General features: G+C 35.4%; 3 protein-coding genes across 5 annotated transcripts; 1 reads left to right on the top strand and 2 right to left on the bottom strand.

The window, feature by feature from the left end:
- Nucleotides 1-4,103: 4,103 nt before the first annotated feature.
- Nucleotides 4,104-7,592, top strand: LOC140809877 (glutamate receptor 2.8-like). Of its 2 annotated transcripts, XM_073167646.1 has the most exons (6): nt 4,104-4,283; nt 4,341-4,623; nt 4,850-6,186; nt 6,281-6,581; nt 6,673-7,079; nt 7,164-7,592. In XM_073167646.1, the coding sequence occupies exons 2-6, from the start codon at nt 4,362-4,364 to the stop codon at nt 7,590-7,592; spliced, it is 2,736 nt and encodes a 911-aa protein (XP_073023747.1). In that variant the 5' UTR covers nt 4,104-4,283; nt 4,341-4,361. The 2 variants fall into 2 exon arrangements, with proteins under 2 accessions (XP_073023747.1, XP_073023746.1); XM_073167645.1 differs by having other exon boundaries at nt 4,104-4,623.
- A 38-nt stretch (nt 7,593-7,630) lies between these two features.
- Nucleotides 7,631-9,335, bottom strand: LOC140809878 (F-box protein PP2-A13-like). The gene is made up of 3 exons (XM_073167647.1): nt 8,705-9,335; nt 8,505-8,623; nt 7,631-8,355 (listed from the first exon to the last, which is right to left on the bottom strand). Exons 1-3 carry the CDS (start codon nt 9,014-9,016, stop codon nt 7,911-7,913), a joined length of 876 nt encoding a protein of 291 aa, XP_073023748.1. The 5' UTR covers nt 9,017-9,335; the 3' UTR covers nt 7,631-7,910.
- A 2,237-nt stretch (nt 9,336-11,572) lies between these two features.
- LOC140810113 (peroxisomal membrane protein 11D-like) lies at nt 11,573-14,193 on the bottom strand. 2 transcript variants are annotated; one of them, XM_073167929.1, is made up of 8 exons: nt 14,041-14,193; nt 13,019-13,227; nt 12,752-12,826; nt 12,594-12,668; nt 12,440-12,520; nt 12,256-12,330; nt 11,925-12,098; nt 11,573-11,812 (listed from the first exon to the last, which is right to left on the bottom strand). In XM_073167929.1, the coding sequence occupies exons 2-8, from the start codon at nt 13,208-13,210 to the stop codon at nt 11,777-11,779; spliced, it is 708 nt and encodes a 235-aa protein (XP_073024030.1). In that variant the 5' UTR covers nt 13,211-13,227; nt 14,041-14,193; the 3' UTR covers nt 11,573-11,776. The 2 variants fall into 2 exon arrangements, with proteins under 2 accessions (XP_073024030.1, XP_073024031.1); XM_073167930.1 differs by lacking the exon at nt 14,041-14,193 and adding an exon at nt 13,999-14,023.
- Between the last annotated feature and the right edge of the window lie 761 nt (nt 14,194-14,954).

Raw genomic sequence — 14,954 nt, 5'->3', positions numbered from 1 at the left:
TCTCTGACACCGTGCCGATGAGTTGACATGTCAGAATATAGGGTGTGCTCAGCCGTCCTACTATAATTAGTAGCTAGGTAGCACGGAGAACGAGGTCATCATTACTCCTCATATTATAAATACCAGGTTTTCTCTTCACATTTGAAGGGGATTCATTCATTCATTCACACCAATCACACAGCCATCACTTGGCTACATTGGTTTTATTGCTTGAGTACCCTGCTGACTTAAGCATCGGAGTGGTCACGCCGGACACCCCTCCGGCGCCCATTCACGAGTTCCTTTCATTGTGTGCAGGTTACAGCTGAAGCCATATTACGGAGATATATCTCATTGCTCTTATTCCCATCATTATATTGATAGCAGATCCGGTGGAGCTCCCGACCCGGCTCACCCATTTCACCAGGATCGCATCATGAAGGAAACAACAATAATCGTGTACTGGAACTAGCTTTTATTCCTGAAACTATGAAACATATAAACAACATCATCACTCGAATAAAACGAATCTCTTAAAACAACTGGTACAAAACCGAGTCAAAGATTAATATATATAACTCAAGCTTGTACAAAGCCTATTCATCAAAAAGTGGATACTTGAATAATATTAGTTGTTAAGCAACAATGGCCTAGACTGTCTTGGCTAGCTGTTCACGTGGCAGAAAGCAGAAAGATCAAACCTTGACAATTGGGCCACTGCATAACTAAAAAAGAGAGGTCGTGTCGTTATCATCGGTAATTACTTCATACATATATAACAACAAGTGTTCGGTTATAAAATCTTTACACCAAAACTCTTTACACAAATCTATATATAGCAATATGCATGGGGATTCAGCATGCTGCCCATCTTATGTCGCAAAATACGAATGACCCTTGATTTTTTTTCCAAATTGAATTAATCTTATATGGATTATGTATGATTCATTACACAATGTATATAACATGTCTGACCTATTTTATCATTTTATATAATAGGCAAATCCATTTTTTCCTATTCAATCTTTCCTTACTAAATACAATGTGCTCTAGTAACAATTTAGATGCCCATTTTCTGTAACTCAACCGCATTCTGGATGCCTCCTCTCATGCAAGTGCTTAATATTTTATTTTTTTATTTAAAATTTTATAAAAACTCATGTGAGATCGTCCCACGATCAATTTTATGTAACATATCTTCGACCTCAATCAACTCATGGAAAAGTTTTTTTCTGCGTTCAAGAATCCCCTCCCTTCTTCCACTCTAACTAGGACCAATTTAGTCACGTTTCATGTTATAATCGAACACTTTCTATTTTTGATTATTCTCAAAGAGTCAGAAGAAATGGTTCGATCCTCTTATCTTGATTTCTCGAACCGAGAGATCCATGAATGGGGATCCTGATGTATATAGATACAAGACTCATAGTGATATCGACTAGTTAGATATGAACTAAAGATATATTTCATTTCTCCTACTGCTTATTTAAATTTTTGAATAAATGGCTTTAATAGTTGAGATGAGAACGAAGACCGAGGCAATGGCATCTGAGACCGAATCTGAATCCTATCCAAAAGTCTTTAGCTTGTTAGAAATCTTGACTGGCTTAAGCACTGAAAGCAACTTTCGAATCCCAATTATTGTAAGGAGGAAACTAGAAATTACGCACTTATAACCACTGATAGATACATAATTTCTTGTGATGGAGAAAATTTCTTGACGGTTTAACATGACCGCCACTTTGAAACTTACGCGCTTAATCCTAATTTCTTGTGATGGAGCAGAATCAATAAGTTTCAAAGTGACGGTCATGTTATACCGTCGTTTTTTAATTAATTTGATTTATATTAAAATCGAGATAATATCATAATTATAGAATTAGTGAGTGACTTCAATGTAAGAGGAGCAATCCAAAAATAATTTAAAAGTGGAGGTCACATGAGACCCCAGAATTAATGACACACTTCTCATTTAATATATAATAGATAATTGGAAAGGGATTATTCTTGCAATTGTGATATGTTGCTGCCAATCCCAATTTCTCGGAAGTTTCTTATCTTTTAAAATATTTTGATTTGATTAATTGGTATCTTAATTGCCGTCGACGTCCTTTTCTCAACTTGGGGCATAGTTTGACTAGGGTTAGGGTTGACTTTGACTAGGGTTAGGGTTGACTTTGAGTGACCTTAATGTGTATGACACAAACTTGTGTGAGACGGTCTCGCGGGTCGTATTTGTAAGACGAATCTCTTATTTGGGTCATCCATTAAAAAATATTATTTTTTATGCTAATAGTATTACTTTTTATTATAAATATGAGTAGGATTGACCCGTCTCACAGATTAAGATCCGTGAGACGGTCTCACATGAGACTCACTCAATGTGTATATATAATTGTGTATTATAGGAATTTTATTCATTGTCGATATTACATAAAATATTTTGAATAACTAAAAATATATAAATATTAAATAATAAACAAATTAAGAGATGGTTATTAAAGAAAAAAAAATTATAGCTAAATTATTTAAATGAATAATGTCATCTATACTTAAGTTTATTTACTTTTCACATTAATATGCAACAATTGAGATTATTTTAAAATTATTTTCACAAATATTCAAGCAAGATATCTTCGTCTTGTTATACTTCCTGTTCAGGTCTGTATAAGAACGAATGCACAACAGACTTCTGTAACATAACAGAATGAGTCTCATGTGAGACCGACTCACGGATCTTAATCTGTGAGACGGGTAAACCATACTCATATATATTCACAATAAAAAGTAATACTCTTAGCATAAAAAATCAATACTTTTTCATGGATAACCCAAATAAGAGATCGTCTCACAAATACGACCCGCGAGATCGTATCACACAAGTTTTTGCCAACATAACAACTACTATTTGTATTCAAGTTAGTTTCATAAATAGTTTAACTCAATTGTTATAGGAGTCAAATACTCGAGGTCATGAGCAGGGGCGGAGCCTTGAGCCAAGGCTCCTATAGTCCGGGTGACCCAATTTTTTTTTAACAAAATTATATGTAAATCTTAAATGATTTTGAAATAAAATGATATTAGTCCGAGTAAATCAATTTAATATATTAAAAAATTATAGAGTTTAAAATTTTAGTTCAGGCGGAGCCATATTTCTGGCTCCGCCACTGGTCATGAGGCATCACACATCAAAACATAGACGAATATTTTAGGGAGAAAATTAAGGGAAAAAAATCATCCGGCGAGATGGTTTCTCTTGCCACCAAGTCAGAATTTTATCTAAAAAAAATCAAAGTAAAAGAAACCACTTATTAAACTCTACTGAAATCAAACTCCGACGACCTAGAAAACTAAATAAATCAACTTATAAAATTATTTTCCGTAATATTTCCTATCTTAGGAGCTAGGTTTTTATCCTTCTTGAGAAGCGACGGACTGGGCTTCTCATTGTTCTTCTCTATTAAAAAAATATAAATAATTTACGCGTATTCAACGTTTGATTTTTCTGAATTTTATTTAGACAGTGCATTATACAGGCCGAACCAAATTTAATAATTTGCTTTTATATGCCGTGGGATCCAAGCAGATGATATCAAATTAAAATGGATTTCCAACATAGTTGAATCAATCCCCCTTGGCTCGTTCAATAAATTTATAAGTCGTGGACGTGACATTGGTAGCTAGTTTAAAATTTCACCAATTGGAATTCTAATTCTTTTTTCCTGTTTGAAATAGTAAAGTATAATTTGAGAAGAAGAATGAATTCTGAGAAAGAAAAAGGGACAAAAAGGGAAAACTTCAAGTTATACTATTTATTTGTAGATATTTTAAAAAGAGAGAAAACTGCTTGTTTGGTTTTTTTGTTGTTTTTGTTTTTGTTTTTGTTTTGTTTGTGTCGTATGTTTGTATTTTGATTTTTTTTTGTTATTTATGTTGTCGATTTTTACTTTTAGTCCGTCAAATCTTTGTTTTTTGGGGTAATTTTTTAGTCATTTTATGATGAGATGCTGATGTGACACCATTGAAGTATTGGTGTCATGAAAAATATTAAAATTACTTAAAATCGAAAGATACATGAATGAAATTGAGATGTAATAATATGGGTGAGCAAAAATGTAAAATGATTTTCCCTTAAAACTCTTTTGCATGAATCGATACATAAAAGTTGGAAATCACTCAAGTCTGCCTTGGTTATGAACTACGGCTAAAGACAACTATATATGTCCTACTTTCAAAATATTTTGCTACATCCCTTCTATGAACTATCTTATTCAGTTCCTGAAAAGTAGCAACCTTTTTTTTTTGTGTGTGGGATTTATCGTATAAATACAATAAGTAGTTGCTTAATTCCCGAGGTTTAGTGGTAAGATTGTTTTTCAAGAATGGGTTCGTTGTTACTTAAATTGTTCATTATAAGTCTTCTCATACTTCCTCTTCGTGCTGCACAAAGTTCCAGCAACAGCAGCATAGTTGATTTTCACGTTGGTGTCATTCTTGATTTGAATTCTACCGTGGGGCGTATAGGTGAGAGCTGCATATCCATGGCTCTTACCGATTTTTATTCGGTTCACAAAGACTTTAAGACTAGACTGGTTCTCCATTTCAAAGACTCAAATGAAAGTGTCGTTGATGCTGCTGCTGCAGGTAAGTTTCAGCCATCGCATTAAAAATCTTGAATCTTGAACTAGAGTGGATTGGTTTCTTCGATCTTAAATCACGATCATATATATATATATATATATATATATATATATATATATATATATATATATATATATATATATGCGGTTTTATCTTTTAAATACGTTCACACATTTAGAACGTATGGTCTAACTAATGTGCTTTGTACTTTTATGCGAACCCTTCTCAGCTATTGATCTTCTGCAACATGTTAGCGTGGATGCCGTTATTGGTCCACAAAACTCGGCACAGGTCAACTTTGTGATGAATCTCGGAGATAGAGCTCGTGTGCCCATTATTTCTTTTTCTGCTACGAGTCCTTCTCTTGTTCCTCGAGCTCCTTTTTACGTTCAGACATCACAAAGCGATGCTTATCAAGTCCAGGCTATTGCTTCGATCATTGAGGCCTTCAAATGGAACCAAGTTGTCGTTATTAATGAAGACACGGATTATGGTAATGGTATCGTCCCTTATCTGTCGAATGCCTTGAACGATGTCCATGCTCGAATTTCGTATCGAAGCGTGATTCCGGAATCAGCGTCTGATGATTTCATAAGCCAAGAACTGTACAAAATGATGGGTATGCAGACTCGAGTGTTTGTGGTGCACGCGTCTCAGTTTCTTGGAACAAGGCTGTTTCTAAAGTTGAGAGAATTAGAAATGATCAGTGCTGGATATGCTTGGATTGTCACGAGTGGGCTAACAGAATTATTTCATATGATGGATTCCGAAGTTGTTGAATCCATGCAAGGGTTTCTTGGGGTTAAACCTTCAGTCCCCAAGTCTAAAGAACTGCGATCTTTTTCTGGTAGATGGATCAGGACGTTTGGGGAAAATTCGGATTTGAAAGTAACTGAGACTACTATATTTGGGCTTTGGGCGTATGATACTTTGTGGGCTCTTGCTATGGCAGCGGAAAGCGTTGGAAGCATTAAACCAAATCTTGTTAAGAACAAAAACAGTGGCAATTATGCTAATCCTTTTGCTATAGACAGTTCAGACACGGGTCCTAAACTTCGCCAAGCATTGTTAGAAACGAGGTTTACTGGTCTTGCTGGAGAATTTAAGCTCGTAAAGGGACAGTTGGAGCAGACATCGTATCAGATAGTTAATTTTGATGGAAATCATGAGAGACAGGTGGCCACCTGGAGACCTTATGTTGAAAATCATACGAAAGGAAACTTGAATAATACCAATTCTGACTTTACTTCAAAGGTAAAGTTCAGGAGTATCATATGGCCTGGGGATTTAACGGTTGCTCCGAAAGGATGGCAAATGCCAGTAAGTGGTAAACACCTGCGAGTCGGGGTACCACTAAAACCAGGTTTTAACGAATTCTTGAAACTGGAGTTTAATCCTACAACTAATGCAGTGCAAGTTAGCGGATACCACAAACACGTGTTTGAGTCTGTCATGGCCGCGTTACCATATGCTGTACTTCTCGAATATGTCCCCTACCGATTCTTCAATACAAATGGTTCAGCAGCCGGGAATTATAATGATCTCGTGTATCAAGTATCTAAGCAGGTGATATTTGTTTTAAACTTTGAGTTTCCTAAGGAGAATTAAAATTGACGTGCTCGCGGTTTGTTTCTCCTTTTTTTGGCGGGTTCATATTTAGGAGCAATTTGATGCTGCGATGGGAGACATTACTGTTACATATGAAAGATCCATAAACGCAGACTTCACCATGCCATATGCTGAAGGAGGTGTGAGCTGTATAGTCCCTATTGCTTATGAAGACGCGAATAACGAGTTTACCATTTTTACCCTGCTGAGTAAACAACTGTGGATGACTGCTGCTGTCTTCTATCTTGCTGGTGCTCTAGCTGTTTGGATTCTTGGAAGAAGGATCCTCTCTAATGCCAGGGAACCACCTGGGCAGCATCCTGGCATGATTTGCTATTTCCCATGTTTTCCTGGTGAAAACATATATTTCACTCTTTTCTAGCATTGCACTTTTGTCTTAATTCTAGCGTCTTTCATCTGATGAAGGGTTTATTTCGAATGTAGGTCAAGGACTCGATGCCAATTTGCTTTGTCTAATTTTGGTGGCATGGTCTTCTGTCGCATGCCTGCTGAACTCAACTCTTACTGCCAGCTTATCATCAACACTCGTAGTACAGAGTCTTCGACCTACTGTTCCAGATGTGAATCAACTTATCGCGAAGGGATACCGTGTTGGGTGCCAAGAAGGATCGTTTTTGTTTGGTTTCCTGAAAAATTTAGGATTCCTCGAATCAAATATACGTAATTATAGTTCTATAGATGCCTGTGAAGCTAATTTAACATTGGGAAGTGAAAATGGAGGCATCTCAGCATATTGTGATGTTGTGCCCCACATTAGGCTCTTGTTGTCGAAAACCTGTGGCAAATACATGACAATTGAGCCAACTTATCGAACCGAAGGCTTCGCTTTTGTAAGCATCTGTCGACTCAAGAAGCTACGTTCACAGTTTGCATCAACATATTGTTCACATCTTGTTTTTTTTTGTCATGTGCAGGCATTTCCCAGAGGTTCCCCCTTAGTTTCTGATGTCTCGCGTGCCATAGTTATGTTGACCGAAAACAACGCCATTCAAGAGATTGTTCAACAGTTGATTAGTAATGCAACATGTTTGGTTCCAGATAGAAGCCCTGGCTCCCCAACTACAGTCACAGTGAAAACCTTTGCGGTGCTTTTTATTTTCTCAGGTTTTGTTACATTGGCATGCCTGCTAGTTTCAGAACTCGTTGATCTACATAAGAAGGGAGTTTTGCTTCAGAAGATGTCGGGTTTTAAGGCTAATGCCAACTCAAGAATTCATTCATTTCGCAGTGCCCTGAAGCGAAGCAACTCTAAACTTGTTCCAATACTGCAAAAACAAGAGGTTGCACTCCAAGTAGTTACTGAAGATGGTGTTTGTGCGATAAACAGTGCTGCTCAACAATAATCTTCACATTTTCTCGCAGAAAAGACGGTTAATTATGAATTTCGATGAAAAGTTGTGAGTTGAAACAAAATTTAGGGATGTGTATGTAATTTATGTAAATAAGATCCTCGTATTACTCATATACAAATTCTGCTCCTCAAAAAGCGAGTCCTTGAATGATATTGCCGGAAAGCAATAATTACCCCGATTGTCCAGCGTCAATGTTTACGCTGTCAAAACAATGAAAACATGTATTTTGGTTGCTGTAACAATAAGGATAGGCCTTGCATCGTTACAACTAGCCACTAAGATAAATAATCGGTTCTCATAATCTGTACACTAAAACATTTTGCACAATTGACCATCAACAGAAAACATTTGTTTTCCTAAACTGACGGGACATATCAAAACAGAATCTACACACAGGCCCCCTTTTGTGTGAGTACAATCGATCTGAGTCAAAGAAAATTTGATCTTTGTCAATGAATCGTGATCCTTCACAAAAAAATCACCAATGTGGTAATGTAACCAGTTTCCTATGTTATCCAATATGCACCGGGATTCAGCACGCTGCCCATCATGTGTTGTCAACTGAAAATGTGCAGGTTTTTTGTTCCATCCATGCACATTATCTGAATTACATACTCGACGGCCCAATCTCTTGCATATTCTTCCAAGTTGGAGTCGGAAGAACATGCTGTAAGTTCCGGCTGGAAGTTTGAACTCGAGGTCTCCATCTACTTGCAGCCACCACATCTGTTGTAAGTAGGCAAAAGTTTGAAATCTACATAAAGAGAAATTAAAGAAATTAGTTAATGAAGACCTCATACGGAATAATCCATCTCTTAGAACCAAATATTTGGAAAAAAAGAAATCGAATTATTCTCGTGTAAAGTTCCATGCTATCATACACATTTGACAGGAAAAGCCCACCTAGACTCATCAGTCGGGATGTGATTCCAATACCGCCGATCATCAATTCCGGTAATCGCCATTGCCTTCGAAGAAATCGCCAAACAGACCCCTCCTGTTTTCTTGTCAACCCAAACTTCCTGATTTCACAAAAAGCACAAGTTAGTACCGATTCACATCCCAAAACCCCCAAGAAACTTAGTCCACAAGAAATCACCCACCTTCGTGCCACCATCAATGGGATTCGGCCTGCATAGTCTGATGTAGATATCCATCATACTCTTTCCTTGATCAGGCGTCAATTTGCTGAGAATAAAGGGGTAAGTGGATGGCAATTTTTGGTCCCATATAAAGTCAGCTGAGGACGCCGCCCGGAAAGCGCGATTCAGTCCTGCCAGCTTGATGATCTCCGGGGGGTCCAAGTAGCACAGGATCAGGGCCATGCATGACTCCGGGATGTCCTCCAATTCGGTCCTCCGTAGTGGCCCCGGCCCGTTTTCCTCACCCGATAAAGCAGACGCATTGGCGCCCATTTCTTTAGATTCGGATTGATGGAAGATTTTCAAGAATCGGTCTTCCAGAGAGAAATGAGAAAGGGATCAAGAAAAGAACTGAGCTTTTATATATTATTTACGGGGAATCAACTCACTACGGTTTCTTCCTGCAGTTCCCAAGTTTGATCCTTTCATTTCTTTCTTCTTCTTTTTTCTAAATACGTGCACCAAAGGCTGTCATCCAGCCTGACCCCATAGGCCTAAAACAGCCATAATTATTCGATTGTTATTAAACTAAAGGGGAAAAAACTATAGTTCAAATGCCATAATTTTTTTTAGAAAAATCAAGATCAAAATTCAATAAGAATACAATAATGAATCAAGTCCAAGTAAATTAATATAATCGATTCCAATTAGATACGATACTCAAATTCAGTATAAATCGAACTGAAGCGTAGATTCAACGGAGTTATTAGAACAACTCCACCCAATTTAACATAATTTAGATAATAAAATATCTCGCCAAACTTTTTTTGAAAGGAAAAAAAAAATCATTAAAAAAAACTCGAAAAGTCATGATTTACAATATCGAAAATATTTATTTATTTAAATCCAGTATAGTATGAAATATGAATGTCTGATTCAGACAAACGACGTGAAAATATTTATTTATTTAAATCGAAAATTTATGGCGAAAATCGGAGTGAACTGCAGAGAATGTCAGCGCAGAGGGGCGGAATCAGTTTGTGTTTGGAATGCTGACATGGATGTGGAAATGTTCTTATCCAGTATAGTATGACGTGTGTCATAATGTCACGCGCAATTAGGGAGCGTGCATTCGTTTCTCGGGTGCGAGCATGAGAAGGTGCTGCCACGCTCTCATATGCAAGTAGAAGTGAATGGGTCCGAAGTGACGTGCGATAAAAGTTGAGAAAAAATTCTAAAATTAGTAGTCCAGTTGGCTAACGTTGAAAAAGGAAAATAAATAAAGTGACACTCTTTCGTTTCTTTTAATTAATGGCTATATATATTCTTCTATATCCTTTTTTAAATATGACATTTAATACCTAAATTATTTATCTAATTACTAACCAAATCTTTTTAATAAATGACAATAAATTGAACCTAAGAGTAGGTCTTTTATAAGACGGTCTTACGAATCTTTATCTGTGAGACGAGTCAATTCTACTGATATTCACAATAACAAGTAATACTCTTAGCATAAAAATTAATATTTTTTAAAATAATCAAAATAAAAAATTTGTCTCATAAAATACGATACATGAGAACGTCTCACACAAGTTTTTGTCCTAATCTAATATCATTATCAAATCAAAATTGTAGTTAATTTGAAAACATTTGCTACGGCTGGATAGGACAAAAGTACCTAGGATATTGAACAACAAAAATTCTTTATTTATGGAAATAACAATTTTTAAATGGTGTAAATAAAATACATCGAATTGGGATTATTAAAGAATATATATTTTTGCAATATATATATATATAAGAAATTAAAATTTTGAAATATATCGTGCCAAGCCACGATGATAAGCATGAATATAAAATCAGCATTTAATATCGTCTTATCCAAATTTTGTGGTCCGCGAATTTAGGAGAATAATATATGATTAATTTTTTTGAAAAATTGGTTATATTTTCCTTTCTTCTTATTTGATAATGCACTTTTTCTCTCCCTTTAGAAAAGGGGTGTGTTATTAATTTAACCACCAAATTGATCAATGTTTCGGACCTCCAAATCACTATTTTTTTTAGTGGATCTCATGTGAGACCGTCTCACGGATCATAATCTGTGAGACAGGTCAACCCTTCTCATATTCACAATAAAAAGTAATACTTTTAGCATAAAAAGTAATACTTTTTCATGGGTGACCCAAATAAGAGATCCGTATCACAAATACGATCCGTGAGACCGTCTCATACAAGTTTTTATCTTTTTTTTTGAAAAAAAACAAATTGGAAAACACAAAAGAGAATTAAACAAAAAGTTGAGCTTAATTAGTGGACTTTTGAATATTGTGAAGGCGACAAGAAACTAAGTAGTTGGCATTGAAAATAAATATAATAAAGAAAATTTCCATCGTGGAGCTGAGTCAGATGAAATTCAAGGCCACAAGTGGAATTTAATGTCTCTCGTATAAAACGTGAACAATTTGTATGTTTGTGGGATACAAAGGAACAATCATTCTTACATTTTTTTATCCTACATAACTAACATATATAATTTTGATATAATATTTATTAATCGTGTTGACCTCTCTATCTATCATTTAGGTAACATTCACCTAGTTGATGTACAATTTTCAATAGGTCACTAGAAGTGAGCACAGTTGGTGGACAACATATCATAACTGATATCATAATTTTGTTATGTTATTCACCAACTATGCCCACAACTAAAATGACCGACAAAAAATATAATTTTGATATAATTTCATCAGATACTATAGGAATATTTCAATCTCCATTTTTGAGAGATGATTTTAAGTACGATTTGAATCGAATAAAATTTTTTGATGAATCTATATCCATTTTCTCTTATGGTACTCAAAACCGTTGGTGAAATACACTGTATTGTGCATTTTCTTGGCTAATTATATATAACCAAAACAGCTTGCATACATATTTTATCTTTAAGCCAATGTAACTTGATTTCAATTCCGAGGTATATGCTTGAATTTTATCTGCCAGCTTCCTTTATTATACACACAGAAGTTGACATTTAGCATTCGAGTATACATATGATTTTTTTGTCTACTGACAAACTTAAGCCATCCTTCATGTAGTCTTCGACTTCGGCGGCGATGGAAGCAGCTGCCCAGTACCATGAAAGGGTTTTGTTAGCATAATTAGGGACAAGAAATGATATTTGATGAGTAAGTGGAACCTAAGAATGCTCATGAAGCATGGAAAGGACAGGTAATACCTGATAGCAGGAGATAAGAGAGCTCACGAATCCGACAGCGCCTGAGACACGAGGCGTGACTTTGTTGGGTGCCAGTTTAAGCAAGCCAACTGCAACCACTATATCCAAGGCTGCTTTAACAAAGGCTAGAGATCTCTCGTTCGACTCTTGAACCTTGCTTTTATACTGCTCGTTCTGCGATGAAGATGCAAAAGAGAAAGGAAGGTCACAAGAAATATGATAGCTTGCCAGATAATTAGAAGTCGTTGCAGAACAACGAGGCCATAGAGCCCCGAAAAGAGAATATAATCTAAATGACTGGCGTGTTAAATGACATGTAACAGTAGCTAACCTTATATTTATTAGTGTTCTTCAGTTCCTTCTCTAGATTCTTCATTGATATCGAAAGCCTTCCAATTTCACCAATCTGGAGAAATAAGCACACCACATAAATTCATTATTCATATATCTAAAAATTGGACGGCACAGTTGTAAAGTATAACTATCGAACTAGGGACGGAAGGCAGTCATCATACCTCAACTAAAGTGCTGCAGATGGAAGAGCCCAACCAACAAAAAAGAGAGATCCTTCCGATTAACTCAGTACGTTCTTTGTTCTGCATGTGAAAACCTATTGCTTACACAAAAAATTTTCCTAAGAATGTAAACAATACGAAGTTTATTCCATACCTTGTAAATGCCTGACCTGCCGAGCCACACAAACTGATCAAGAAACAGGAAAGTTGACAAAAGCGCATTTTTTGACTGAAGCAGACACCAAGAAAAACGTTAAGACACCCAAAAAAAAAAAAGAAGGATTCAGCAAACAAACGTAGTTGAGTAAATACCTTCCCCAACAAAATCAAAGGAATTGGAGTTCCTGGAGCACTTGGACTAATGAGAGCATGGAGATCATTGATAAACTATAAAACATAGAGAGAGAGAGAAACTTGGTCAAGACCATAGACAATGCATGTTTGAGCTTGCTGCGTAGACATGATTGGCAATTCGGAACAAATATGAATAAACAGAAAAACTTAAGTTACAGTTAAAGAAGCAGAAATGAAAACACAATAAAAATTTATCGCCGTTAGAAAACCTATTTAAGTGCCGACCTTGAACAAACGAAAAACTTTTCGAGCCAAGGCGACTGATTTCTCAACATTTTGTGCTGTTCCTGGCTCCCCGTTACTCAAGAACCTCGAACCATACTGTATTGACCTGCATAGCTTATCCCTGGTTTCCGCTTTGTTCAGATACAAAACAGCAAGAGCAAGTTCTGCTCTGGTGACATCCAATGCACTCATGTTTTATATCGATGAACCTAAAAGATCCAGCTACCAAATCAATTAATATACATTTGGCAGTACCTTGCCAGAAAAATTCTAGAATCGGGCTATATCAGAGATTTGTATGACACCACATAAGCAGTTAAGCAATTTTACTCCAACGAAAATAAAAAAAAGCTAGACGAATCGAAGGTATGAGACAAACTACTGGAACCTATCTTCAAAGCAATTATTTGTACATTAAAAGATTAATCATTGGTGCCACAATCACTAAATAAACAATCCCTTTTGTAGAACATCCAATCATTTTTTTTATCAATCTATCAGCCACAATTTTTCGTCCAGATGATAAAACATTTCAGTCTTTCCATTTCCATTTTCAATTTTTAAGACATATATCATCATTTAGTAAAGGAAAAACTATGCTAATCCCAATATATAGTCATCAATATAAGAGGTCAAATATAGGGAAGAAAAGACAATCCTTTACAGTAGTCTGAGCAGAAGTTTTTGGTCGTAACTTTGAAGTATGATAACAATTTAGCGCAACCATTCGGAAAAATCAAGCTGCGTGTGTAAAATCTTAAACAAATAACTGGATATTCGACAACTTTTCAGCAAGAGGAAAATTGGATTCCCCAAATCTTCAATGAGCTACTCTATAAAACTTGATTCAACAGTATATTAATCAATTATGCACGGTACAACAACAAAAAAATCACCAAATATCAGAAGCTCAATATCAGTAAATTTATGTATAGCCAAAGAGTAAAAGATTCAAGCTTTACATGAAAAACTGTACGTACAGCATCAGATTACATATAAACAGTTACAGGGGTGATCATTACCGGGACCTGCAACGAGCCCTTTTGTCTGGAAATTCAAAATATGTTTTTCTGGAAATTTTGTATTATGGCAAAGGCAGTGTACCATATCATTGCGGTGATGATTAGATAGAGGCCGAGAAGATAAAAGGCTTGTTTGGTCCTCTGCTTTTTTCGAATTTTTTCTTTATTTCATTTATACTTTTTTTTTTAAAAAAAAAACACAAGAAAAAGTACAAATTAATTCAGAAATTATCGACTTAAATGGAGATTTCGGTTGCGGATAGGATTTCAAGGGTCCAATTTGGGGAATATTTCACCCTACTCATGAGACACTGTCCACATAAGAAGATCAAAAACCCACTTTTAATCACATATATACGAGGTCCACCAATTCATATGCGAGATCCATCAATTTCTTTAAAATCAACGGTCCAGATCTTGTGAGACACTACCCCACAGCTAGCATCGACACTTCCTTTCCAATTTGGTGCCCATGTACTTTATTCCAGTCCATTATAATTCTAAAATTGTTATTATAAACCCAATCTACTTCAATCATATACTTCAAGCATTTTCTTATTTTTCTTTTTCTGATACATAATGATTTAAAGTATAATTTGATATATGAGATAAGAGAGATTAATAATTAATAAATGATTTTTATAAATCTATGCTTAATAGTTACAAATTAAAATTAAATAATATTTTTATTTATTTTTATATATTATATAATATAATAATTATATAAATGAATTCGACGTAATTATATAAATAATTTTTATAAATCTCAATAAAATTATTAGTATCGCTCGATTAACTTTAAAAATTGATATTGACTTGACTCACAAAATCAAAGGCTCAATTATCATATTATATAATATATAAAATTAAGTAAAAATAAACAAATCATACAAACAATATCAGCGCATGAACAG

The sequence above is a fragment of the Primulina eburnea genome, chromosome 13 (genome assembly GCF_022965805.1).
Source record: "Primulina eburnea isolate SZY01 chromosome 13, ASM2296580v1, whole genome shotgun sequence".
Lineage (NCBI taxonomy): Eukaryota > Viridiplantae > Streptophyta > Magnoliopsida > Lamiales > Gesneriaceae > Primulina > Primulina eburnea.
Note: the sequence above shows the minus strand (reverse complement) of the source record. Positions and strands in the feature narration are given on the sequence as shown.